Source organism: Bidens hawaiensis, unplaced genomic scaffold (genome assembly GCF_021521415.1).
Source record: "Bidens hawaiensis isolate Kalapana, Puna unplaced genomic scaffold, B.hawaiensis_p1.1 tig00010168_1, whole genome shotgun sequence".
Lineage (NCBI taxonomy): Eukaryota > Viridiplantae > Streptophyta > Magnoliopsida > Asterales > Asteraceae > Bidens > Bidens hawaiensis.
Window position 1 is genome coordinate 574133 of NW_027491771.1, and position 26997 is coordinate 601129.

The 26997-nt window shown below is 40.9% G+C and overlaps 1 protein-coding gene, 1 long non-coding RNA gene and 1 pseudogene across 3 annotated transcripts; 2 read left to right on the forward strand and 1 right to left on the reverse strand.

Annotated features, from left to right (window-relative positions):
• The first annotated feature begins 11472 nt into the window (after positions 1-11472).
• LOC143534455 (uncharacterized) lies at positions 11473-13106 on the forward strand (annotated as a pseudogene). The gene is made up of 4 exons (XR_013135553.1): positions 11473-11692; positions 12076-12144; positions 12470-12843; positions 12934-13106. The product of XR_013135553.1 is annotated as an uncharacterized LOC143534455 (transcript).
• Positions 13107-13191: 85 nt separating this feature from the next.
• Positions 13192-14342, forward strand: LOC143534473 (uncharacterized). The gene is made up of 3 exons (XR_013135557.1): positions 13192-13241; positions 13969-14026; positions 14147-14342. It is a non-coding gene; the product is annotated as an uncharacterized LOC143534473 (long non-coding RNA).
• A 712-nt stretch (positions 14343-15054) lies between these two features.
• LOC143534474 (E3 ubiquitin-protein ligase XBAT32-like) lies at positions 15055-18725 on the reverse strand. The gene is made up of 10 exons (XM_077028951.1): positions 18531-18725; positions 18375-18434; positions 18203-18274; positions 17949-18124; positions 17703-17863; positions 17567-17625; positions 17439-17485; positions 17233-17370; positions 17048-17136; positions 15055-15710 (listed from the first exon to the last, which is right to left on the reverse strand). The coding sequence occupies exons 1-10, from the start codon at positions 18723-18725 to the stop codon at positions 15229-15231; spliced, it is 1479 nt and encodes a 492-aa protein (XP_076885066.1). The 3' UTR covers positions 15055-15228.
• Positions 18726-26997: the final 8272 nt, after the last annotated feature.

A 26997-nucleotide genomic window follows, 5' to 3' on the forward strand; every position in this document is an offset into this window, starting at 1 on the left:
GGTCATTCCAGTTGCTTTTTCAGGCGCGTGGGCACGGGATTTCGGGCGCGTGGCCGCGAAATCTCTGGCACACGTCCTTTTGACAGCTGTTGCCAGTTTGTTTTTGCCACGCGTCATAGTGTCATTGCACCTTTGCTTTCTCTTTCTTCCGTATTAAATGCATCGCATTAATTGCGATTACTATATAAAGGGGGAGAAGGTTATTTGCAATTCACACTTTCCACTTTCATCTCTTCTTCTCAAGTAATTTCCGGCGAATTTCTTTTTCAGTAAAGCATTATTCCGAAATCTCTTCTTCCACCATGTCTTCTCACGATGCTGATGACCAGAAGACTGCTGGTGAATGCCAGTGTTCTCTTCCTGCCGAGCTGTACCAGTATATCGTCAGGAAGTTCATGCTCGAGTCTCTCGAGCCTGAGTTTCCTGAGCCCCACCATACTGTGTACGATGCCCCAAGTGGCAAGATCGGGGTTTATGCTGCATTCTTTGTCTATGGGAACCTTAGGTTTCCGTTGACAAAGTTTGTGTACCGTGTCCTAGAGAGGCACGGTGTGCACTTGACAGAGGTGCACCCCATGGCTATTGCCAAGGTCCGGCACTTTGAGTGGGTGTGCCGGATACTGGGCCTTGAGCCCCTCGTTGACCGCCTGATGACCTTCTATACTTGGAGGTGCATCCAAGGGTGGTACACTCTTACAACCCGTATCAAGGGTTTAAAGATTTGTGCCACCGAGCGGAGTCTTCGCTCATGGAGGAGAGAGTTCTTCTTCATATCCGCTCGAGCCATCCCCATTGCCATGAAGTTCAAGAATGGCCAGCCGCTTCCGAACCTTCCCGCCATCAACTACGAGGAGGCGGAATGGTTCGCGAAGATATCCCGGGTCCAGTCCCCGGTTTTCCGTTTTCCAGAGTCGGCGATGGTGATGCTGGGGATGAGCCGGGTGTGGAAGGCGGCGAATGCGGATAAGGTTCCGATCGTCCTTGAATATGGTTCGAACTCTACCCCTTATGGTATGTCTTGTTTCTTTTTGCTGACTACGATTTTTTCTAACTTTCTTGTTGATTTCAGAGGGTAACGATCTTCAATCGCTCCTGAATCCGCGGGAGGAAGATGGTCCTGCGCGGATGGGTACTCGTGCTCTGGACGAGAACGAGTTGCCCATCTTAGAGCAGACTGCGGGTCGGTTCGTGTAGGTTTACCCGCCAGGCCAAGAGATCCTGAGCCACCGACGGCCAGGTAAGCCTATCTTCTACCCTGATCCTCTCAATGCTGTGCCTGCTGCTGGAGTTCATGACATTTCTTCTTCTGAGGAATCCGCAGAAGGTCCTCCGCTGGTGCGGAAGAAAAAGGCTGCCGTCGGGAAAGGCAAGGAGAAGGTGGCCTCTACGGCCGACCCGGTAGTCCTATCTGACTCGGAGTCAGATAATGCAGAGGTGGCGGGGAAGCCCGGTGGTGAAGAGACCACCGTTCCGGAGGCTGCAGGTGTTACCTCCGGGGAGGCAGCGACGACGACGGTTACCGGTGTTAAGAGGCCGGCTCCATCGGGTTCGCCCCCGCTCGTCCGTGCGTTCAAGCTCAAGAGACCCCGTAAGTACCCCCATAATTCTTGTCTAGATTTGTTTCGAATAAATTTTTCTAACACTTTTGCTCGTGCAGGTGCGGATGTTGACGCATTCCAGGGTGGAGTTGGAGTAAGTATTCCCCCACCAATGACGGTAGGCTCGGTCAGCCTTCCCGAGGCGTCGACCCAAGCGTCTACGCTTGCTTCCGCTGGTTCCAGCCTTCCTGAGGCTGTTCCAGCTGCGAAGGTGTCTCCGCCGGCCGTGAGTGCAGTTTTTACAGCATCTTTCACGGAGCCGGCGGTTACTGTTGCTGAGCAGTCGGCGCCAACAATGGCTGCCACGGCGGCTGCCACTATACCTGCGCCAACGGCACCGACGGCCGGACCATCAGGTACGCGCCGGGCTTCCCGCCGATCTATGCCACCTTCCCGTCTGCCTGACCTGTTGGATGGATTTCCTTTAGGTTCAGGTGATGGGTTTGGCGGCTATCGGCCTGTTATTGACCCTACAGGTACGTAGGGTTCTTTTTTCTTTGTATATTTTTGTCATCTTTTCCTAACTGCCTTTGTTTCTTTTGCAGTGTCGGATTCCAATGAAGTGTATGTTCCAAGATGGAACATACGCCGAGGAACAACCCTTCGCACCCCTGTGGAGTGCGTGGACTGGGCTCGCCACGCTGCTCCTCATGGTGCGTTGGGGGAAGCCATGGCTAGCTACCAAGAGGGTAGGCTAACCAATGAGCTTCGGGTTCTCCAGGCCCGAACGCAGCCCCGCGTCGAGCTGCTTTGTCGTGAAAACGACAAGTTAAAAGCAGCTCGCGCCAAAGATGTATCTGAAGCGCGGGCTCTTCGGGAGGAGAACCGGCAGTTGGCCGCTGCCGCAGCCGAGAAGGAGAAGGCATTCAAGGCCCTCGAGGTTGAAGTCCAGGCGCGACTCGAGGCCCGCTCCAAGGCTGCCCAAGCTGTGAATGAACAGCTTCGGCTGGCTAAGGAGACTGCGCGAAACTCAACTGAGAGGGCTGCCAAGGCTGAAGCTGTTGCTGAGCCGCTTCGCGAAGAGAATGAGCAGCTTAAATGCAAATTAAAAGCTCTTCAACATGCTCATGACGCCTTGGCAATGGAAGATGCCAAGAAGCTGCAAGAGATCCTTGACCAGAGGGGGGTGCTTGACCGCACTGAGAGGAAACTTCAAAGCGTCGAAGAAGCTGCCGCCAAGGAAATTCAACTTGCCAACCTTGATAAAAGCGGAGCCGAACGTGCTTACAAAGAAAGTCAAGCTACCCTCCAATGGCTGCTTCGAGAAGCGTTGCCTCAGGTATCCTCTTTTTCTTTACGCTTTCTGCTCGTAATTAGAAAATGTTCTAACTTTAATTCTTTTGTAGGTTGTGCGTCAGGTCCTTTCAGAGACCTCTTATGACGATGCGATGAGCGCAGCCCTCAACGCTTCTCATGAGGATGGGCAGAAGACTGGCTTCCTGCTTGGTCTAGGGTTTGCTGAGAGAGGCTTTCCGCCCTCCAACTTCCCTTTATTCAATGTTAACACTGAAGCTGCTTATGACCAAGCTGTGAACCAGTACGCTGCCTTCCCGCATCCAGTGGTGGAGAAGGTGAATGAAGCTGCTGCTGCTGATGATGGGCTAAACATCCTTAAGGCTTTCCTTGGGCAGCCGCGCTCTGATGGTGCTGGCCCAAGCGGAGGTGGCCCTGAAGCCTGATCCTGAAGATCCCTTCCCGCTGCTAGGATAGACTTAGCTTTGTATAGATTTCTTTTAGGCGGGTAGTTACCCAGCCATTCTTGTAATTGATTGTGAAATATTAATCTCTTTGCGTATAAGATTGTTATTTCCTTCCTTGGGTTCCTTGCTTTATAAACTTATGACTTGCATACTTAGTTTGATTTAGCAATTTTCCAAGTGTTTAGAATAAGAACCTTTGAACGTGGTTGATGATGGGTTAAAGTTTCGCCTCCTCCTTCGTGATTGTGCGGGTAAAACCGTCACTTGCACTTGGTAGGATGGCTAATCTTTACCCTCTATCTGACCTGCGTGTAGGTTTCCTTTTCGAAATTTCTAAGGCATTAAGTTAAACCTTTGAACGTGGTTGATAATGGACTAAAGTTTTCGCTTCCTCTTTCGTGATTGTGCGGGTGTAACCGTCACTTGCACTTAGTAGGATGGCTTTAACTTTAGACCTATATCTGACCTGCGTGTAGGTTTTTCTTCTCCTTTAAGTGTTCATAAGTTAACCTTTTAACGTGGTAGATGGTAAGTTAAGTTTGGCTTCCTTGTTCGTGATTGTGCGGGTAAGACCGTCACTTGCACTTACAAGGATGGCTAAACTTTACCTTCATCTGACCTGCGTGTAGGTTTTCCTTAGAACTTTTTAACATTTTGGCGTTGTGTTTATGCGGGTATTGCCGCCTTCCACACGCAACTACTTCTTCCCGTAAGGGAAGTTCATAGGTTACAAGCTATCAATACATCATGAAAGGAGAATCATTTCCATTAGAAGTGGCTCTAGGCCTTTTCTTTACAAGTTGGAATTGATCTACATATAACATTTGCGTAATTGAGCTCCATTCCATGTTCTAGGGATGGGAGTGCCATCGAGCCTTTCGAGCCGGTACGCGCCCTTTCCCAGAACTTCTTTGATAATGTATGGCCCTTCCCAAATCGGGGCCAACTTTCCTGGGCGTTGTTGGTTCGAAGCCTCGTTGTTACGCAGTATGTAGTCTCCTTCCTTGAAGTTGCAGAGTTTTACCCGCGTGTTGTAGTACTTTTGCATTTGTCGTTTGTAGTTTTCTTCACGCACGGCGGCTAAGTCTCTGCGCTCTTCGGTTAGCATAAGGTCTAACCGTCTTTCCGCATCATTGTCTTCTGGTTGGATTAAGACCCTTGGTGAGGGTAAACCGATTTCGACTGGGATCATGGCTTCAGTGCCATAAGTGAGACTGAACGGGGTTTCTCCCGTACTGGTCTTCTTCAGCGTTCTGTTTGCCCAAAGGACGTGCGGAAGCTCGTCCACCCAGCCGGATCTGTGTTCCAAGAGTCTTTTCTTGATGCCTTCGACGATGCTCTTGTTTGCTCTTTCTACCTCACCGTTACCTTGCGGGTGTGCCACTGAGGTAAAGGTGTGGGTGATTTGAAGTTCTTTCAGCCACTGCTGTAGCTTCTTGTCAGCAAAGTTGGTGCCATTGTCGCTTACCAAATTCTGTGGAAGTCCAAAACGACAAATAATAAATTCCCAAATAAATTTTTTGATATGCTTTGCAGTTGTTTGGGCTAAAGGTTTCGCTTCTATCCATTTGGTGAAGTAGTCAATGGCTACCACTAGGAACTGAACATTCCCAGCTGCTGTTGGAAATGGGCCTGTCACGTCAATGGCCCACTTCTGAAATGGCCACGAGGAAGTGACAGGAACAAGTTCATTTTTCGGGCGATGCGTGTTGGGTGCGTAAAGCTGACAAGATCTGCATTTTCTGATGTATGCCAACGCGTCCATATGCATACCCGGCCAGAAGTATCCCGCGTTGTTTAGCTTGGCTACCACAGCGCGGGGGCCTGCGTGTACTCCACAGATGCCTTCGTGAACCTCCCTTAGGAGGTAGTCAGCATCTTGGTTGTCTACGCATCTTAACAATGGGCCAAGAAAGTTACGTCTGTAAAGGGTGTCATTGACCAGCTGATAATTCAGTGCTTTACAGCGTAGTTTTCTTGCCTGTGACTTCGACTCTGGTAACGTTCCTGCTTCAAGGTATTTTATTATTGGGGTCATCCATGTTTCTGTACCGGTTTGGATGACACAAATTTCCTTGTGCGGGACTGATGGTGTTTCGAGGAGTTCCACGCGGATGTCCTTTCCCAAGTGGGTGAAGGCCAGTGATGCAAGCTTACTTAACGCATCCGCAGATTTGTTTTCGCTGCGCTTGACATGTATCACTTTACAATCATTAAAATCGCGCATGATGGCTTTGGCCTGGGCGAGGTACAGGGCCATTGTGTCATTTACAGCCGTGTACGTCCCGTTTATTTGGTTTGCCACTAGCATGGAATCTACATGGGCTTCCAAATTTTTTACACCCATTTTACGCGCAATCCTCAATCCGGCCAGGAATGCTTCATATTCAGCTTCGTTATTCGTACTTGGGAAATCCAGCCGAATAGCATAAGTATATTCCTGGCCTGCTGGGTTTGTTAATTTTAACCCTGCGCCTGAACCCTCGTTACTAGCTGCTCCATCAGTGTAGAGTCGCCAGACCTCATCGATTTCGTGTGCTGGGGAGGGTTGAACCTCCTCCTGGCACTCTTTCTCCCGCGCAGCGGGGACTTCTGCAATAAAATCAGCCAGGACCTGGCCTTTAATGGCTGGTCTCGGCTTGTATTGAATCGCATATTCTCCCAATTCAATTGCCCATTTGGCTAGGCGTCCCGATAACTCGGGTTTGCCTAGAACATTTGAGAGTTTGAAGTTGGTGAGAATAGTGATTGGGTGACCCTGGAAATATCGTCTCAACCTGCGTGAAGCGTGTATAAGTGCCAAGACCAGTTTTTCCAGGGTAGAGTACCGGGTTTCCGCGTCTGCCAGCACGCGGCTAACATAATAGATTGGCATCTGGATGCCTTTTCGTTCTACAAGCAGGACTGCCCCGGTTGCTCTATCTGTTGCGGAGAGGTATAGGATTAACTCCTCTCCCGCTTGTGGTGCTGTGAGTGTTGGGAGTTCGATCAGGCGTGATCGAATCTCCTGGAAAGCTGCTTCCGCTTCTGGTGTCCAGCGGAAGTGCGTTTTCTTTAAACAATTTCTTAGTGTTGACACAAATGGGAACGACCTATCCGCATGGTTTGCCAAAAAGCGGTTAAGCGCGACTAGTCGTCCGTTCAGTGTTTGAGCCTGTTTTATGGTGGTAGGTGATTCCATTTTGACAATGGCTTCGACTTTTTCAGGGTTCGCTCTGAAGCCATCTTTAGTAATAATGACTCCCAAGAACTTCCCTTCTTCCACCCCAAATGAACACTTGCTCGGGTTGAGCTTCATGTTTATCTTTCTAAGCGTGTTGAAAGTTTCCTCAATGTCTTTCAACATCGCCTCTGGCTCGGGGCTTTTGATGACCAAATCATCCATATAGACTTCCAAGTTTCTCCCAATTTGGGCGTGAAACTCTTTGTCCATTAGTCGTTGGTACGTGGACCCGGCGTTCTTAAGTCCGAATGGCATCATTTTATAACAAAATGTGCCATCGGGCGTCCGAAAGGCGGTTTTGTCCTGGTCATCTACAGCCATGTGGATTTGATGGTACCCCTTATACGCATCCAAGAAGCATTTAAGGCGAAATGGTGCCACCGAATCCACCTTGAGATCAATTTCTGGTAACGGATAACAATCTTTGGGGCATGCTTTGTTCAAATCTTTGAAATCTATGCACATGCGCCATTGTTTGTTATTCTTCGGTACCATTACGGGATTTGCAACCCACGTTTGATATTTGCTAACGCGCACGATGCCCGCATCAAGGAGTTCCTTGACTTGGGTTCTGCACGCGTTGGTTTGCTCGGGCCCCATTACTCTGCGCTTTTGTACGATCGGCGTAACGGCCGGGTCGCATTTCAGCTTATGCTCTGCCTTACTCCGGGGTACACCAGTCATGTCGGCTGGTGTCCACGCGAAGATGTCTGCGTTTCGCTGCAGTAAGCGCTTGAGTAAGGTGCGTGTTGGATCAACAATTGTCGGGCCAATGGTAACGGCCTGATCGGGATATTTCCCATTGAATGCCCACTGTTCAGGTTCAGTGATGGTTTGTTTGGCCATCTTCGGTTTGGGTTTAGAAGAGACAGATGCGATGCATACCTGGGGAATGCCCGTGATCATCGCTACGCCGTCAGTTGTTGGCCATCCCATCATGCCGTGGACTGAGGATACCACGGCGTTGAATCTTGCCATCCCGTCTCTCCCGAATAGGATGTCATACGTATGACGTGGTTTTTTCATTACAACAAAATCCACATCCTCCGTGCGTGAATAATTCCCATCGGTGAGAGTGACGGGGAAAGATAGGATGCCCAAGGGAGTGTTCATGCTGCCGTCAAACCCCTCCATTGAAGCGTAGACCGTCTCCAGGCGTTCCTTGTCTTCATCGTCGAGCTTGTCGAAGAACTGCCTGTACATCACTGTCGACGATGCGCCATTGTCAACGAGTGTGCGGGAGGTGATGTAGTGCCCCAGCTGGCTTTTAATGACAATGGGGCCTTCTTTGTTTGGGCCTCCCGGCACTCGCGGGAAGCGCACTTCTGCTTCCTTCCATGCGCATGGTTCGGTCATCGGTCTCTTTCTTCCTCTGACCTTACCATGGACCATGTTGATGCTGATGTCGACGGGCTTTCGTCCGTTACCCCTGTACCTGTTGTCGTTTCTTCCCCCTTTCTTGATAGATGCCACGAGGTGTTGCAACCTCCCATCCTTGACGAATGTCTCGACGATGTCCCTTAAGGATGTGCACTCCTCAGTGCTGTGGCCCTTTGTCCCATGGAAGTCACAAGACTTGCTTTGATCCGCATTGGGTTTCTGTCGGATCGCTGGGGCTTTTGGCCATGGCAGTTTTTCCGTGGCAAATATCTCCGTGACGCTCTTGGTGAGTGGCGTCCAACGGTTCTTTCGGTTGGAAGGGTGCGTGTTGTCCCTTCCGCCAACCAGAGGGCGAGAGCTTGAGGGGGTGTCAAAGTTAATCCTTGACTGCCAAATACCTTGCCGCCTCTTTTTGTTTAGCCGGGCGGCTCTCACATTGTTCTCCCTTGTCCTCTGTGTGTAGAGGTTTGTATTCTGGGGGAGATCTCTTCCCAGCTGTTTCTCCGTTTCGGCAAAGCGCTTGGCTGCCGTCATTATGGCATCCCATGTGGATGGCATGCCGTCTTTACCCGTCAAAGTGCGGATAAGTTCTGGGTACTCAGCGCCCTGAATGAAAGCGGCGCGAACGAGGTCTTCGCTGACGTTGCCCAGACTCAGCTTCTTGGAGTTGAAGCGGGTGATGAAGTCCAGTAAGGATTCATCCTCTTCTCTCACACAGTTGAGGATCGTCCACTGCTCCTCAGTGTGCTTCCTCTGTTGACTAAACTGTTGACTGAACTTGTTCTGGAAGTCTGCCCAGTCATAAATGTGGTGGACCGGTAAACGGTCAAACCATGCTCTGGCTGCTCCTACCAGAGTCATCTGGAACATGTAGCACCACGTGTGCTCCGTCCAGTTACTGACGGTTGCCCCCGCAATGAACCTGTTCAGATGGTCATCTGGGTCGGATAGACCATCGTATGTGCCAATGTTGGACATTTGTTTGGCACTCCTCGGGGCGATTGCTTCTGCAATGTCCCTAGCAAATTTTGACCTTCCTGCGTTTGTGGCAGTAGGTCTAAAGGCCTTGGAGAAGTCACGCGAGCTTTTCTCCGTGACTGGTTGGAATGCTTCCCCAAAATTCCTTTTTGGCTGGGGGTCCGTTTCCTTACGCTTCCCTTTCGCCCTATGGCGAGGGTTCGCGTCGGTGTCGGAGTCTTCCCTCTCGTCGTCTGAGTACTCGCACTCACTACTCATGTTGAGGTGCTGGCGAGTACTACCGAATTCCTCAGCTTGTTGGACTGAACGCAAGCGTTCTTCCAACTCAGCCTGAAATTCTCTTTGACGTGCCTCGGCCCATGCCTTCACTTGATCAAGTGTTTGGCGAGGGGCTCGAGTTCGTTTTTCCAGCTGGGCATCAGTGAATCCCAGTGGAATATTTACTCCACTTGCCCCTACATGAGTGACTGGGGTAGTGTTCGTAAAATGTACTTCACTTCCCCCAGCTTGGGTGGCTGGGGTAGTGTTTGTAAACATTGTGTTGCCGGTGTTTACCCCAGTGGCTGGGGTTGTGGTTACCGGAGTTTCTCTAGTCATCTTGGAAGTTTTGAAAAACTGGAGAAAGATGTAGTTCTAGCTTTTATGCACGGATGGCGCCAATGAAGAAACACTAAGTGACCCCGGGCAGATTATAGGTAATCTGGGGGCTAAGTAATGTTTCCCACGAAGGTTAGGTCCAGCAGAGTAAGTTGTACTTCAGGGAACCTGCAAAACAGACACCGTAAGCTCGTCACTGAGAAGGGGGGGGTTCCTCCTTGTGACCACCCTCCGGCGTGAGAATCAGTCTATATTGCTCTTTGAATATAAAAGTATATGAATACTATTAGAGCAGTTATCAAGTAAGTTATACGAGATAGTAGATGATGAAATGATAATACCATTTGCTGTCTTTTATAGCCGAAGGTGGGTATCCAAGGGGTTTAGCCGGCCCAACACGCTACCAACTGTAACCTATGCACGTGCCTTGCCTGTGAGTGGTGGACAGGTAGCGTCTGACATAGAGCAGGCGTGCCGTGCACTCTTCGTCTTCTACCAACTGCAGGCTAGGCACGTGCTCTGGCAGGAGTTGGTGAGCAGGCGGCGGCTATTGGTCACAGTGCAGTGGCGTGCTGTCTGCCACGCTGCTGTCAGTGAGCTGTCGCATTCTTGGTCAGATCTTTTGTCTTTACCTCGCCAGGTATCACGCAAAAGATCCTCCATCATACGGACTGGCCCATTTTGGCGGGAGTTTTCCCCCTCCCGCCTTTGCTCATTCTTTCAGGTGACACTGAATATTTGTAAGTGTTAAGCCTTATGCGTGTAGCTATGCTGTGCGGGTAGCCTTCCCTGATGGCTTGTATCCGCAACTGCGGGAACAGGCGGGTTACTTTACCATTGGGAGGCTTTTCCCTGCGTATGCAGCTTGCATACTGCGCGTAGGCTTCTCTGAGCATGGTGGGTCCTGCGGGAGTAGATGGTCTTTGCGCAGACATCCCTGTTCAAGGTGAGTCATGCGGGACCAACTGAGCCCTGCTGGGACCTACCTCTTCAATAAGATTATCTACATCAATGACTATCATAATAACAATATATTATAAATATGAGTCTACGTCTATTAAGTAAAGACAAGCGAAAGAAACATTAACAAAATTAAAATAATGGTTCTTCTTTTTTGGAGAGAACTAAAAAAAAGTAAAGAAGTATTACTATAATAAAATTTGTTGTTTCAAAACCTACGAATTACCAATCGATGTAAAATAAATACGTAACTATCGACCTTTTTTTTTAATAAAAGTATCATTTGGTTATGTAATCGTTGAAGAACGATGACATCTTAAGAAAAGAAAAGAAATTAACAAGGAAAATTTTATATCATTAGAATGAAAATTACAATTAGCAAGAAACCAAAAAACAATATATATACTAAAATATATGCGACGCATATAAACATATACGTTCACAGGTTACTCTTCTGTTGCTTTTACATGAAACTTTAAAACTATACATAATTAAAGTCCATGCAACTTTTACATAGTTGTTATGTTCACGCAGGGCTGTTTAAAGACAGACTACGGCCGTCATATGTGGCATCAGTCACAAAACATGGCGGTTGCAAATAGGAATCAAAACAGGATCGTCACAATTTGGTGCAATATTTGCGACTGCAACTTCAGTCGCTATTATTTTCGCAAAATAGAATTACCTATGGAGGTTTTTGAAGCAGAATTTGCGGTTGCAAATACCTAGTTTTCTAGTAATGGTATGTTTGTTTGTATGTGTGTGCCTGTGTTTAACTTGACACAATGATGTAGAAAGGGCACAAGTGTTGTTTTGTTATACATAAGTTCTTAAAATATATATGCATAAAGCTATATGCTAACAATCACTTCTTCAATGAAGATTCTTCATTAAGCAAAGATGTTCATGAATATAATACGTATGCATATATATATACACGCACAAATCCTCTTATCGAAGATTGGTAAGCGTAGCTTGTTCTCTTTAGTTTATTAAAGAACTTATTAATTAAGTGGTCTTAATATAATAAACTTACTAGCTAGTGTAGCAAAAACCTCCAAATCCATATGGATTGTGATAATATGCCAACACTTTCCGAAGTGGATCCTGAGACAATGGATCTGTTATCGCGCACGTGGTGTGATTTCGCAGTTAAAGAAGCTTTTCAACCGGCGGAGTTTCAAAGCCAAGCAGTTGTTCTCCATGAGTGCTCAACCAACAGCTTTGATGAGGGGTCAATGTCCCCTAATTTCGCGGTATATGCAACAGCCATAAGTTAACACCAACACTTATTAGATTATACATTTAACATGATGATACATGTTAAATTTGCAGAAAATGGGAAGCATAAAGATGGATAACAGAACAAAATCCTTAACACCATGGAAGACCAATGATGTGAAGGTAAGTTCCAAAAGTCTTTAAATATTACTCTTTTGTTTCTATTATTAAAATAGCCCATAAAGGATCCATTTACAATAAAGAGGCAGGTAAATGGACAACAAGTTGCGCCGCAATGCTCTTTTTGAATGTCATGGATATTGCTTTATAAAAAATTTATGCCTTCTTTAGTAGTTCTTATTGCTTTATAATCCATTCCACGTGAAAAAACTCATGCGTCTTCGTCTTCTTTGGGCAGTCATGGATATGGATGCAACAAGCGATGCACCCGGAATTGAATTACAACAGCTATTTCCCGAAAAGATGGGTACTGAATTCAATAAATTTCAATAAACATCTCATCAAACCATCTAATTTCACATTAGAATTTTTGTATTAGAGAGTGTACCTTCAGGTGCTTTTTAAACTTCTTGTAAATCTAGACAGTTCGCTACCGCGATAAGCGAAGGGTGGCAAGCGAAGTCGATAGAGTTTTGTGAGAAACTCTATGGCCGGAGTTCGCTTGAAACCCAAACGAAAGTCTGCTTAGAGAGGTAGCGAACTGTCTAAAAATAAGTTTCATAAACCACGTAAGCGTACTATTATCTATTATCTATTATCGTTCATAAAAATATCTCTTATCATTTCTCCAGCAATCATGCTATATAACTCCATTTAAATCAACACATATCTCAATCTAAAAATGGTTGAAAGAAATCAAAAGAAAGAAAAAAGAAAATGAGAGACTACAAAAGGCAGAAGTCCATGCAGCAATCTCAGTAACTAGTGTTGCTGCCGCTCTGGCGGCCATAGCAGCCAGGAACTCAAACTACTGCGGCTCAAATTCCGCCACAAAGGAAGCAGCAGTAGCGTCTGCAGCCACCCTGGTGGCCGCTCACTCCTCACTGTGCCAAAACTGCAGAAGCAATGGGAGCAAATAAACAACAGATCAAAACTGCAATGAACTCAGCCATGTGTGCAACAAGCACAAGTGACATTTTAACTCTCACTGCTGCCGCTTCAACATGTAGTTATCGATAATTTATTATTATCGATTGTTAACATTGTGGAATATTTATTCTTTTGACTAATAAATATATATTTTGTCTTTTTTCAGCATTACGAGTAGCTGCAGCACTTAAAACAAGATCAGGATGCAAGAATATGTTAAACTCGAGTGTTACTGTAACGCCTATAGAAGAAAATACTGATCTTGAGTTCAACATTGAGCGGTGTCGATTAATACTAAGAAGAGGGGCTGAACTCAAGATCAAGACATCAGATGGTTAGCAAATTTCCGGTTTAATTCATTTTCTTTTATTATGATTCTTGGCTATGTATCAAATTATGTACTGACTTCCATATTGCTGAACACGTAGATGCATAATGAGATCAGTGTCTATAGCCTTGAATCATGAAGCCAAGGTGCAATATTTCACCTGTTTTATAAATAGTGGTATTTATCTGTTTGGTTTTTTATTTATTTAACCGAATGACGAACCTAACCGAATTCAGGTGGTTTAAAACTAAACCCAAAAGCGAATACGGATTCAGTTTGGTTTTCGGCTTCAACTGAAAAACAAAATAATTTTGTTTTAATTTTTTTTTTTGTTTGTTATTGGATTGGTTTAAATAAACTTGAGCTAAAGCTATAAGATTCACCTAATGACAAAACTTAAATAATTATTATCTATTATTCGGTTTATTGAGGTTAAACCGAATTTGGTTTCAATTTGAAACTGAATTTATCCAAACTTATAACTTGGTTAAAGTTTTAATCTTTTTAACTCCCTTTAGTTTTTGGTTTAGTGTTTCACTACTACCACTGTAAATAATTTTCATTTTTTCTATTTTTATTTTAGTTTGCTCAAATATTTTTGTCTAATTTTAAATTAAATAATAGTTTTGTCTAATTAATCTTTTTAACTCCCTTTATTGTTTTTTTCTACTTTACCCCTAATTAATCTCTTATCATTACATCTTTCAATTTATTCAAGCAATAGTATCTTTTATTAATCACAAAATTAAATAGTCATTTAACTACATTAAGCCACAATTGATATGCTACTAATTATAATCTACCGTATATTAAATGGGGCATTTTTTAGTGTTGCCGGTATTAACTATATGTTCGGTTTCTTCTAACCATCAGGTTATTCTCAGAACAAGGAAGTCTAATCTACTGAATGCATTCACTAGCAAAAAAGAAAGTACGCTTTCCTATTTGTTTGGTTATTCACTTGTTACTACCTCTACAATTCAGGCAGATATGTTATCTTTATCCCGGTGTTAGATGACATTGACTAATTTTCTTTATGTTTTTAACATAGGTGTCGTGTTAGACCAACATGTGTAGCTCTACAAGAACCCCAAAGACGACAAAGAAACTTGTTTTCTTGTTGTTTTAACGACCACCCAAGGGATTATAAAACTGAATATGATGAACGATGATCGATGTTACAAGCTATGGACATGGAGTATCAATCATATGCTGTATCTTTCGACATCTTTCACAAAATATTCCCTTCCATACCGTAATTAAGATGACTTCATTACTTGGTTTATTGATCTATTATGCGTAGTTACAAACACATTATTTCCTCAAAATGTAATAGTTTTAATAAGTGGTGATTTGATCCATCAAGATCCATCAAGAACTTATATTCTTTGGACTTGGGAGTTGAGCCTCATGAATGACCTAAAATCATAATTTAAATTTTTTATTGTATGGTTTGTCATGCAGTGATTATTAATATATATGTTTGTTTCTTGATTATAAATGATTGTTTTAACAATCAACTTGAGAGTTTGTATTCAAACAACTGATACAAATTAAAAGTTTGTGGTGAAAGTTGTGATCAAAAATTTAAACTGAGGCCCAAAAGAAGCTTATAGCTAACGACACTAAATGTAATGGGTGAAACTTGAGAGTATTAAAAATCAATATACCATTTATAAAAAACCAATATCCCATGTAATCGAGTCAAGCTGTTTGTTGACTAGTCGAGTTCAGCTCGCTAACAACTCAAGTCAAGCTCGGGCTCGACTTGGATCATTTACACCCCCTATATGTTTTAGATTTAAAATAAATGAAAATAGAATAAAAAAATCACTCAACATAATCATTTAATTATAAATTCAAAATGTTACAAAATATACTTGTTAGCCAATTTCAATCATGTCAACAGCTAACAATAACCACCACCACAAAAGAAGTGAATTTCAATTATAAATCCACCAATAACAAAACATTAAAATCAAAGCAAAAATCTAATAACTTCAAATTTCTGTTTTTTTCCCTCAAAATCCCATACCAAAAGCCCAACACATCATTCAAAACCCAAGATTTATAAAAGGTATTATATTCAGACATCCATATTTCTTCCTTTCCATTTACTCTTCAACTCCATTATTAGCCAGTTTCTAATGATTGATTTAATGAACATAGCCATGACCTTCTACTTTCCGAATATGAACTCGACCTTCGAAAACTCGACCTTGAATACCGACCACCGTCAACCGATGATCGAGACAAAGACGGGCTCGTGTCTGTAGCTCCCATGCAAAGACTCGAGCTCAGTTTCATAGACGGGAACTTTTGGCAGCTCAAGGATCTAAGCGGAGATGGGAACTCGGGCTTGCATAATGGGGTTGTATCAAGCGCAATGTTATCTGGATCTTCGGTTAAAGAAGTGCATGTGAAAAATGATAGGGGTAAGCTTGTTCGGGGCATCCCGAGTAGTGCTCGGGTGCCTGGAAGCTTCTTGAACGAGACGATCGCTTGGCGGCAAAGAGGGCAGGGGATGGAGCCTGGCGGCCCTTGGGAGGCGTTTGAGGCGGTACTTGTGGAGCAAAGGTATAGCGCACAACGAGTGCAGAATTCATGAAAACAACCTGTTAATGTAGACTCAGGTCAAGATTTAATCGCAAAAAGGATGCTATTCAGTTAAACCAAATGTGGGCAAAATCGGTTGATCAAAAAGCTCGTGTCTTGCTCGAAATTGGCTCGTTTGTAAAGGAGCTGAACCATGATGGCTCAGTGTGCAACCGAGCCGAGCAGAAGCCAAGGCTGGCTCAGCCAGTGGCTCACTCGTTAGCTAGCTCGTTGCCTCGTTTAAATTAAATCCCAAATTTATATATGCATATGTGTATGTGCAACTTAAATCCACAAGACACTTTTAATTAAAAATAATAATATTAATAGATTCTCTTAATATTAAAATTCTCGACTGGCTCATTTATAAATACGAGTAAAATATAAAAATAAATGAGCAGCCTCAAGCTTTTGATTAGCCGAGCCCGAGCTAAACAATTCAGCTCGTTAAGATAAGAGAGCCAAGCCAGAGCCCACCATGGCTCGGCTCGGCTCGGCTCGTTTACAGCCCTACCAACAGGTCAAACTGGGTTGCATTATCCCAAAGCACTTTTGCCAAATAAATTTTAGTTTTTTGCTATAAATAGTTTGTATCTCGTCAAATTGTTTTGATGAAACTTGAACAATAAAAATAAAATTATTTAGGATGTTTTATGCATTAAAGATCCACCTGTACGCAAGGTTGCAAAAGTTGCTAGGCGGACCCTAGGCGGTCGACTGGGGAGTTGGGTTTACTCGGAGTACTCGGGGAGTACTCGGACATGGTAAATATAAAGAAAATTAATTTTTGAATATTATATATGTGTCAAGTATCACTATTTTACTAATATTTATAACAAAATATGTAAATATCAATATAAATAGAAAACATACACAATAAATTATTCTAAGAATTACTGATCATTAATTAAAAAATGATATTTGTTCTTTAATATTATAGAAATAAGAATATATGTTTTATTTTTTAAGTCAAAATCGGCTCAAGTCGACCAACTAAATGTGATTCTGGCTGAGATTGACCATCTTTGATCGATTCTTAGTAACTAGGCGGAGTTAAAGAAACTCCTCTCGGCGACGTACCTTGTAGCGAGTACCCGGGGAGTACTCGGCCTTGTAAACCTACTTTTACAACATTGCCTGAAGTGCCATTAAACATGTCCCACCAGCTTGACCCGTTCCTTTGTTAGCTAATTTATTAACTTGTCAAACTGACAAGTTAGAGATGCAACAAAACCAACCCATTCATAATTAAACGGGCCATAGTTGCCATCTCTATATTGATTATTTTCATCAAAAACTTGTTTTTAGCTTTTGTTAGAAACTAAGAATTTTATCTAAAATACGCATTATATTATACCTTCTGCAGCAATGGCACACTTGTTCTCCAAACAAACAGCACAAGGATCCGAACATATGGAAAGCGAATCGTCGCTCCATCCACACTCTCTGCACATTTCAAAACAGAAAACACAATCAACGTTGACTTTTTACCTCAAAATCCAAAGTGGACTTTAGAATTTAGAAACTCCAAAGATAAATTACCGAGCAATCGTAACAACACTCATAAGAGGAAGACACAAGTATGGAGAAGAAGTCGGTTCCTCGCCTTGCGGTTGTTCAACCAACACTTCCTCAAGCCAATCTCTATTCCAAGAACGAGCCACCGCCAAAGGGTTCCACCTTTTAATGTAGGCCAACAAGTCAACATAACACCCCAAAAAACAAAACTTGAAAAATTAAAATCATACCCTTTTACATTTTCAGCAGTTAGGCTCGCCCCCCTAGCTATCAGATACTTAAAAGACAAAAAATAACACATATCGATGCATTAGTCAAAAGTCAAAGATCTTGAGGCGTTGAAAAAGTCAAAACATACTTGACAACATTGTGCATTTCCACCACACGCAGCATAATGAAGGGGCATGCTTCCAGCACCTAAAAGACACAACTTTCCCTCAAATTCACAATTAACTCTACAAAATTAATATTAGCTCGATCTCAAAATAAGTTACCAATCAAGTCAATCGTCGTGCCGGCATCCACGGTAACTTCATTTACAGAAGCCCCCAAATCAACGAGTAACTGTACAGTATCAACATGACCGTTTAATGCAGCCATATGAAGAGCTGTCACGCCACCATCAGCAGGTTTATTAACCGTTTCATAAAGTGATCTATTCATAGAAAACATTTCAAGATTAGTCAAGCCCGTCACCAAAAAAGTCAAAAGGTGTCTCATTTGGAGTTCTTGAAGCATACCCTTCGTCGAATTCCGAGGCAAACTCTTCAATTTCTGATCTTTTGTTAACATGATTATAAAAATTAGCAACACTAGGGATATAATCTGCAAGAAGGATCCGGATGCATCTTGAATGTCCGTTAAGAGCAGCCAAATGCAATGCGGTACCTCCATTTAGATAATCAGCTTTGTGAATCTATATTCAAGAATCGTTAGCCTAAAAACATTATTCCCAATTTACCCCTAATGATGTATTAACATGATAATCACGTACGTTTGCTTTGTAAAGAATCAAAGTCAGAACAACCTCCCAATGCCCATACTGACAAGCTTGCATCAAAGCAGTCTATTCAACATTCCAACAAGAAACAAAAAGATATAACTTTTAACTTTATACATGCTACTAAATCTTTAGCAATTATATGATCAAGACGATTAAATCTAACCTGCCCGCGATAGTTTCTGAGATTAATATCAACCCCAGATTCGATCAAAAGCGAAACGATCTAAAACCAAACACCAACCATCAACACAGCTTATGATTCAAATCAGTTGAATCACTCAAGATTAATCATTTCAAAACATAAATAATATTATAATACCTCATGGTGACCTTGAGCTGCAGAGTAATGAAGAGGCGAATTCCGGACACCGAAAGTCGAATATCGAGCAAGTCTCGGGTTATATTCCAGCAAAGCTTTAGCTTCTTGAACATCACCATCTCGTGCAGCCGAAACGAGCCGTTCACCGGATGCAGAGCACCCGAATGAATTGCCCATAAGGCTAAAAAATCTCATAACAAAACCCCAAAAAATAAAAACCAATAATAAAGAAACCAAATGTGTTCTACATTATTTGATCATCCAACTAATTTGACCTAAACAAACTGACATGATCATAGATTCCTAATATAACCAAACCCCAAATCAATACCATACTCAATTTCCCCAAATTGTAAAAACAAAACCCTAATTTCAGAAAAAACAGCCAATTAATATGCAAATTGTGCTAATAATGAAAAAAGATGGAAACCCACGAGTCTTTATGGGTAAAGATGGTGACTTTCGAGATGGGTTTTGCGAGTTATGCGGAAATAGCCGAAGATCTTGAAGGAATTTATCGAAAATTACGTAATATTGGTGTGTCGTGTAACCCAAATGTTACTTACTATGTGGGTATGAATTAGGATCATAATAGTAATAATCAAAGAATTGGGAATTTGGGATTGAAACGGTGGTGGTGACCCACCAAGATAGATCAAATGGAGGATGAAATGGGATTTGATTTGATTGGTTTTAATACCTAATTAGTCACTGCTAGTAATGTAATTGAGTGATGGTAACGTCGGTTACTAGTTAATATATTAATTAAGATTTGTGGGTTAGTGGTTCGATTTCTGCCCATAGCATTTAGTTTCAGTGGTACCAGGTGATGTGAAGACTAGGCGAGTAGGTGGTGTAGGGGTGTTCAAAAAATTCGAATCCGAATATCTGAAATGTTTTTAATTATTAAATAATAAATATTATTTATAAATTTCGAATAATTTTGGTTATTTCGGATAATTTTTTGGATAATTTTCGGATACTTCGGATAATTTTTCAGGCATTTCGGATATTCGAAATATTTTTAAAAATAGTTCTTTAAAGTTTATTATAATTATTATTTTTTCGGATGTCCGGTTCACTGTCCAATCGGAAAATTCGAAATTTCGGATATTCGAAATTTCAGATTCAGATTCAGATTCAGATAGTGAAATCCACTATCGAAAGGTTCAAACATCTGAAGTTCGAATATCCGAAAGTCTGCCTTTAAACACTCATAGCATTCACTAGTTGGATACTTGAACTGAACGGTTTTATCGCACCGCACTGTCATGCCTTCGGGCAAGTATTTACGAACATTGGTCTTAAATGAAGGTTTTCTCCTGAACAAAAGACGAGTGCATCCCGATGTAATTAATTTAGCATGTAGCTCATTTGGATGATTTGATGACCATTAAAAAAAATGAGTTAAGAAGATAATGGATTTGAATGAGATTTAATTTTTCATAATTATTTAATTAATGCTTGGATACTATTATTATATTTTACTTATGGAAATTAAGAATTCAGTTTTTAAGTCATTTATTAGCTGTGTTGTCGGTTTTTTAAGTGGGATGTTTAGTTGGTAGTACTTGTATTGGTTGGAAAATTGATTAAAAAAATTAATTTTAATAATGAGATTTATGCTATTGTTAAATTATATGGGTGAACTCAGATCCTTGTGGTATTTAATTTCAAAGACAATTGTATTTAGATCGGTTCTTTTTTTTTAACGATATTTCAGTTTTAGCATTAGGTGTAACCGATCGTAACAAATCAAATCCGAATACGAGTAATAACTCTTCATCTATGTTTCATGTCAAGTTGTCATTGTCGAGTATCAGTTTCATCTATTGTAAGATGTCTGCTTAATCTTTAATATTGCTTTGTTGAGATCGCCGCTATTACGCTATTTGATAGTTTGATAAGGACATTGATGGTAGCCGGTTATATATGACTAGGCGTTTTTCAATTCTATTTCATTTGAAACACCATTATTTTTTGCAAATTTTAACAGTGCTGTCCACATATTCGATTTTTGGGGTTTGGTAATCTTGTGGTATCACTTCGGCTTCTACCGGTTTGAGTCGAGTCATACCATCGTTTGTATCAGTATATGCTAACCTAAGAACATGTTATACAACAAAATAGTACTAAAATTAAAAAGGTTAGCACCTGTCACTCGACTAGCATATAATTTTTTTTATTTTTCAATTTCACTCAGTCGGATTTTTATTCAGGAGATTCCTTTCTTTGTAGACGTTTTCCAAGTTTATTTGATCTTATGGTGTCTTTGTTGCTCAAATGCAAATCGAAACCAAATTCCCGAGCTTTTGTTGATTGATCTCGTCCAGGTCATTGTACATGACGTGTCGTTTCAAGTCTTGGCGAATGCTTGTTTCTAGTAGTAATAGATAGGCATTGACTACGATCGATAAGTGATACAAAATATATATATATATATATATAAAAGCTTGAAAATACCTTTAGCCTAACCATATTGAAAAAGTTATTATATAATTGTAAGGTCGAGTCTATATAAAAACATGCATGTGTAAGGTTATTGGCATTTTAAAAATATGAATATGTAGAAGCCGAAGAATGTTAACAACGATTGATGACCTAAAAGGTTAAAGGGACGTGCCTCCTCGTATTAATATCATGGTTGTCCTTTGGGAATCTCTTACTCATCCTCCCACTAATTATTTTCCCTTTTCATTAAAGTAAAAGCCATAACTATATGTCTATATATAGAAAGTGAAAAAAAAATTATATATGTATAAAATAAAGCCAGATATTAATAATTTATTATAGTATATTTGTTGTATCACACAATGTCACCATGTGTCCGTTTTGTAGGTTCGCGGGGATGGGTTGTGTATAGTTTAGTTTGGGTTGGTTTTGGCTAACACCGAACCAAAACCAAAGCTTTAGTTTTAGAAAGGTTGAAATCGTTCGGTTTCAGTTTTTCAATTTTTGTTTTGGTCCGGTTTAGTTTTTCGTTTTGCCAGAAATTTTGGCGAAAAAAAAATTCTGGCAAAATAATCAATTTAGGTTTAAAATCGTTTTGTTAAAAAGAAGTTAAAAACCTACTTGGTTATTATACATTTAGGCTAAAATATTAGAGTTATGTATTTATTAAATTATTAGTAATTACTTCAAATAAAAAGCAAAAAAGAATGAAAGTTTAGAATTTTTGTTCAATCATGGTTTCATTACATGCAAAATCAAAACCAAACCATAAGTTTGGTTTTTACAAAAACATAAAACTAATAAACCGTCGGTTTTTTGTTTTGGGTTGGAATTCTTGATTTCAAGCACACTCGTTCACGTGGTCCAACTATCTAGTTGATTTAAATTAACTCAATCAAAGCTGCTAATAGGTACAAATTAACTCAATCAAACCGGTTACGAGAATATTGCAGTTACAACCATTTACATAACTTTTGAAGAAGAAAACTATTGATGATCGAATATGTACAAATCAAAACAAAAGCACAAGTGTTACTTATGTTAAATGGATTATTTGTTTAATGATCATTAAGCTTAACGAAACGTATATACTTGGTTGGAGATAGGAGGCAAGTAATGGGTTATCCGTGGACCATGTTTTTAGCCAGAAAGTGACAAGATATTCTGGTTCTAGAAAGCATTTGAAACTATTTGTTCTTTTTAAGATAGGAATCCGTGATCTTGTAAGAATCGTTCCTTTTTCATCGGTTCTCAAGATTCGTGTGTCATTGGATTAATCAACTTTTACCTTAATGGTATGTTTGGTTGGAGGTAATGGAATAAAGGGGGAAAGGAATGGAAGAATGAATGAAATGGACAAGGGAATGAAATTGATCATTCCATTTCTTTGTCTTGTTAGGTTAACCTATGGAAATGAAATGAATTATTACTTTATGTTGTTTGGTATTCTAAAAAATTATATGATTGAAATAGAAATAATAAAAACACTCCTATCTCAAAATAATTTTTTTTACAAAAAAAAAAAAAAATCGCAATGGCGATGGTGGTGGTGTTAGCTCTGGTGACGAAAATGGTGGTGGCAATGACGACGGTGGTGGTGGGGGTGGCGGTGATAGCATTGGTAGTGATGGCGATTGTAGGGTGGTGGTGATGGTCAGGCGGCGGCGGTTACAATGTTTTCAGTAGTTACAGCGACAATGGTGGCGACGGCAGCGGCGGTGGTTGCGCTGGTGGTAAGATGGTGGTGGCGGAGGCGGTGGTGGTGGAGATGGTGGCGGTAAGGTGTCGGTGATGGCGATGGTAGTGGTAGTTGTTGTTAGGTGGTGATGGTGTTGTTGAGAAAGTATGATGAATGAGGAATGAAATTAAAAAAAAAGAAGAGGGGTAGGAGAGAATGGTTTTGATGGAATGAGATTACATGTGTAATGGATGAGTCCATTCCATTGAGCAACAAAGCACCACTTTTTTCATTCTTACGTAATGAATCATTTCATTCCCCCTATCATTCATGCATACCAAACGCTACCTAATTATATTATAATAATCTCACTTGAGTTTATCGGCACTGGTGATTTCAAATTTAAAAAAGTTTGCCCTCAATGGTCCCCCACTTTTATATTTTCTTTTCTGAATTTCAAACTAATGTTTTAGGGTTTTTAATCGGAAGGAGTATACGAGTCGATTGATGTAAAACGTAGTTCGAAACTCCAAAAGGACGAAACAATGTTTCAATTCGGGTGTTTGAACATCCAATTAAAAAAAATTAAGCCGTTTGGATCACTGTTCAAGCTAAGTTTTACTCAACATGTATCCTCCTTATAATCAAAAGCCCTATAATATTAGTTTGAAATTTCAAAAAAAAGATAACAGCATTAAGCCCTAAAACTTTTTGAGATTACCAGTAACGATAAACTCAATTAAAATTATTATTTGCTAATAGCATTTAATTAAGATTATTAAAATCCAATATCCCAATTATTTCATTTATATATCATTTATTATTTGTTTTTATCAACCTTTACTCTCATTTTTCATTTTCATTTAAAAAGTGGAAGCCTCATCCGTGACTTCACATCCTAAGAACAACACATAATGATAGGTTAATCACATGGATATAGACTTTTTTAACTTTAAAGTTTCAAGATTGTGAGCATCTGAAAGTGATGTCACTTTTAGAAAAAAATTAATAATAATTATAGGAAATTAAGTGTTCAATTCTTCTATTTAGGCATGATAATATGACGAGTATTGTTAAATTCATTCGATGACCCAATACGTAACTTCCCGTCATGTATTAACCGTGTCTTGAGCTTTTCTTATAAATTTCTTTTCGCTAATTAATCTTTTATATAATTATATTATCCAAGAAAAATAGAAATATGCATACTAAAAGTTGGTAAATTGATAGATTACTATATTAAACAACGATGATAAAAATAAATTATTACAGGCATGGTTCAAATAAATGGGTATGAACATTTAAGGTAATTGGGTCAGGTGTTACTAGATATCATACTTATTTCATACCCAAAGCAGCTTTAAACTCATATCATACTTGTATACATGTCTCATTACGTGGTCAAGAGTCAAGTATACGACATTTCGGTGGTTGAGTCCAAGGTTAATAGCACGACGAGTACTTTTCGTTGCGAGGCGACGTCCTTGTCTTTTACCTTCTTGTGGTTGCCTTTATGGCAAACATGAGGTTGTCAAAATTTTGGAATACTATTAGCAAAAGATCAATTAAAGAAAGATTGAGTTACTGGAAGCCAAAGCCTTCTTTGTTGGGGGGGGGGGGGGGGGTCGGGTTGTGTTGGTCAAATAGTTATGGGTAATCTACTTTTGTACTTTGGTTCAATGTATAAAGCTCCGAAAAAACCATAGAAATCGTCTATGGTGAGGGAGTGACGGTGAACGCCCCGGGCCCATCCTCCCATGGGGCCCAATAATTTTTAATAAATATATTCTAAATGTAGTTTTAGAAAAAAAAAAACATATAATTGAAAATAAAAGGTTAAACCCAATATGTTTTTAAACCCATGAACTTATCTTATTTAGTTTAGGGCCATAAAAACAAATAAATCCAATTCTCTTTTGACCCAACTAAACCAAAAATTGTCTTAAAATTTAAACTTATTTAGAAAACACAAATATATATATAGGGTTTATAACGAGGGGCCCATTTTTAGATACGAGTTATTGAGTATATAATCTAGAGACCTATTTCCTTTACTCCTCCAAGACACTCGAATTTTCAAGGATTATCAGGCACGGATCTCACCTTAAGAATGCCGTGATTTAAGGCAGAGGTGCACAAATCGGTTTTTTTAAAAAAACCGGTTCGGTTATTAACCGGACCGGTTAATAACCGGTTTTTTTATCTGAAATCCCTAACCGGTCTAACCGGTTAGGACCGGTTTAGAAACCGGTTCAGACCGGTTAATAAACCGGTTTTTTTATTAACCGGTTTTATAAAAACCGGTTTTCAGGTTAACCCTTTTTTTTTTTTTTTTAAATAACCATTATTTTTTCACAGTATAAACAAACCGGTAACTACAAGGCAAACCGGTAACTACAAGGCAAAACTTGACTTACTCCATTCTTTGCTTTCGTTGTTATGGTTCTTTGCTTGGAAGATTAAAAACACATAACTTTCATTTATAGCTTTTACATTAAAAATACAAACATTAAATCGTTATCGCATATTCGTATCTCAAAAATACAAACATTAAAGAATGCGTAGACACGATTACATTAACAACTTGCTGTTTCTTACTCATTATTTGCCTCCATGTTTGCTGTTTCTTTAACTAATTTTCTTCGCTACCCGATCCCGAGCTATTCCTTAGGTAATCGTCGTACGCGGCTTCTTCATCGGTCATTGGTTGAGTGTGTCCTTGATTGACCTCGTCTTCATACAAGCCCGCCTCATAGTCCATTTCCCCCTCGAGTGAGCGTTGATGTTGTGCCCTATCTAAAGAGTCCAAGTAATCCTTGTAGCAAATCGACATCTCTACAGCTGGTGGAGTGAGTCGAGTCCTCCTAATCGATATAACCCTGCCAGAAACAGAAAAAGCAAACTCCGAAGCTACCGTGGAAGCTTGGACCGTTAGTAAATCTTTGGCCATGGCGGCGAGGATCGGAAACTCATCCTCCTTACCTCTCCACCAAGCCAGCAAATCAAGACTTCTAAATTCATCCTGAGTCATGTGTTTCACAAAGTTGGTACTACCATACCTTCCAAGTTCACTGCTTGGGGTGTTTACCTTTTGACGTTTACCGGTGTCTTCCCAAATCATGTAGTACATCCCCATTTCAAGGTCGGTTTGGGATTGGGATTGGGCAACAGCTCTTAACGAGTCATGAATTTGGGAAGACGACCCGTATTTTGTAAGGTAAACATCATACATGTTTGACAAGGTGGTGTTGAAAGCATTCTTTAAAGTTTGGTTATAATAGGGGTTTTGATCGTCGTTTAACTCTAGCTCGTCACAAATTTTTTCTATTAAAGCTTCAACACCACCAACATTGATGCAAGGGTTTAACGCAGCAGCACATGTCAAAACAGCGGGTAGTTCTTGAAAATATTTTCGGAATTTTTCTTTCATTTTTACACCCATATCAAAATAAGGTGCACCCCGACAATGAAGTTCACTCAACTTTGTGCACATGACAGCAATTTTTTGTAAAGCAATGGGGCTTGTTGGATAGTAAACCCCGGATAAACTAGTTGTGCAAGATTTAAAAATTTGAAGGACCTCCGTAACGATCTCAATCAATAACCAGTTTCTAGGATCGTACGGTGCACATTTACCCCTACTTGACAAAATTTGATGAAACGCAATTAATGATTCTTTTTGTTGGATGGCTTTCTCAAACATATCACAAGTCGAGTTCCATCTTGTTGGACAATCCCAATTTGGCCCCAACCATTGACAATTAGCTTCTACACAAAATTTTTTGTATCTTGAAAATGTTTTATTGTTGCTAAAAACATCTCGTAACATTCTTTTAAAATTGTTTCTTTGCGTTTCGATCACGTTTAACCCGTCTTGCACGGCCAAGTTGATAATATGTGCAATGCATCGGCTATGAAAAAACGCTCCATCACAAATAGGTTTATACTTTAATTTTAAATGGCCAACCGCGGCCGTATTGTTGAACGCGTTATCAAACGAAATTGAAAAGATTTTATGTTCAATCTTGTATTGTCGAATGACTTTATCCAAGAGTTTAAAAATATTTCTACCCGTATGCCGGTAATCAAACAATTGAAACGCAACGGTTCGTTTCATCATTTACCACGACTCGGGGTCAACCCAATGAGCCGTCACACAAATGTATGAGTCGGGCGAACCATTAGGTACCGACCACACATCCGTTGTTAAGTTTACACCAGTTTGTAAGTTTGAAAAGTATGAAACTAGTTCGGATTTAGCGTGGTTTATCAATGACTTTGGGCTTCTTTAAGGTATGATGCACAGCTTATATGTCTTAATTCCACGGATCATGTTAG

Bases quoted from the DNA above. Each gene is read 5' to 3' on its own strand.
- LOC143534474 (XM_077028951.1), bottom strand. From the start codon at position 18,725: ATGAGATTTTTTAGCCTTATGGGCAATTCATTCGGGTGCTCTGCATCC. The intron at 18,275-18,374 runs GTTAGATTTAAT...AATGTTGAATAG, and splicing joins TCAGAAACTATCGCGGGCAG to ACTGCTTTGATGCAAGCTTG. The intron at 17,486-17,566 runs GTATGTTTTGAC...TTGTCTTTTAAG, and splicing joins GAAATGCACAATGTTGTCAA to TATCTGATAGCTAGGGGGGC.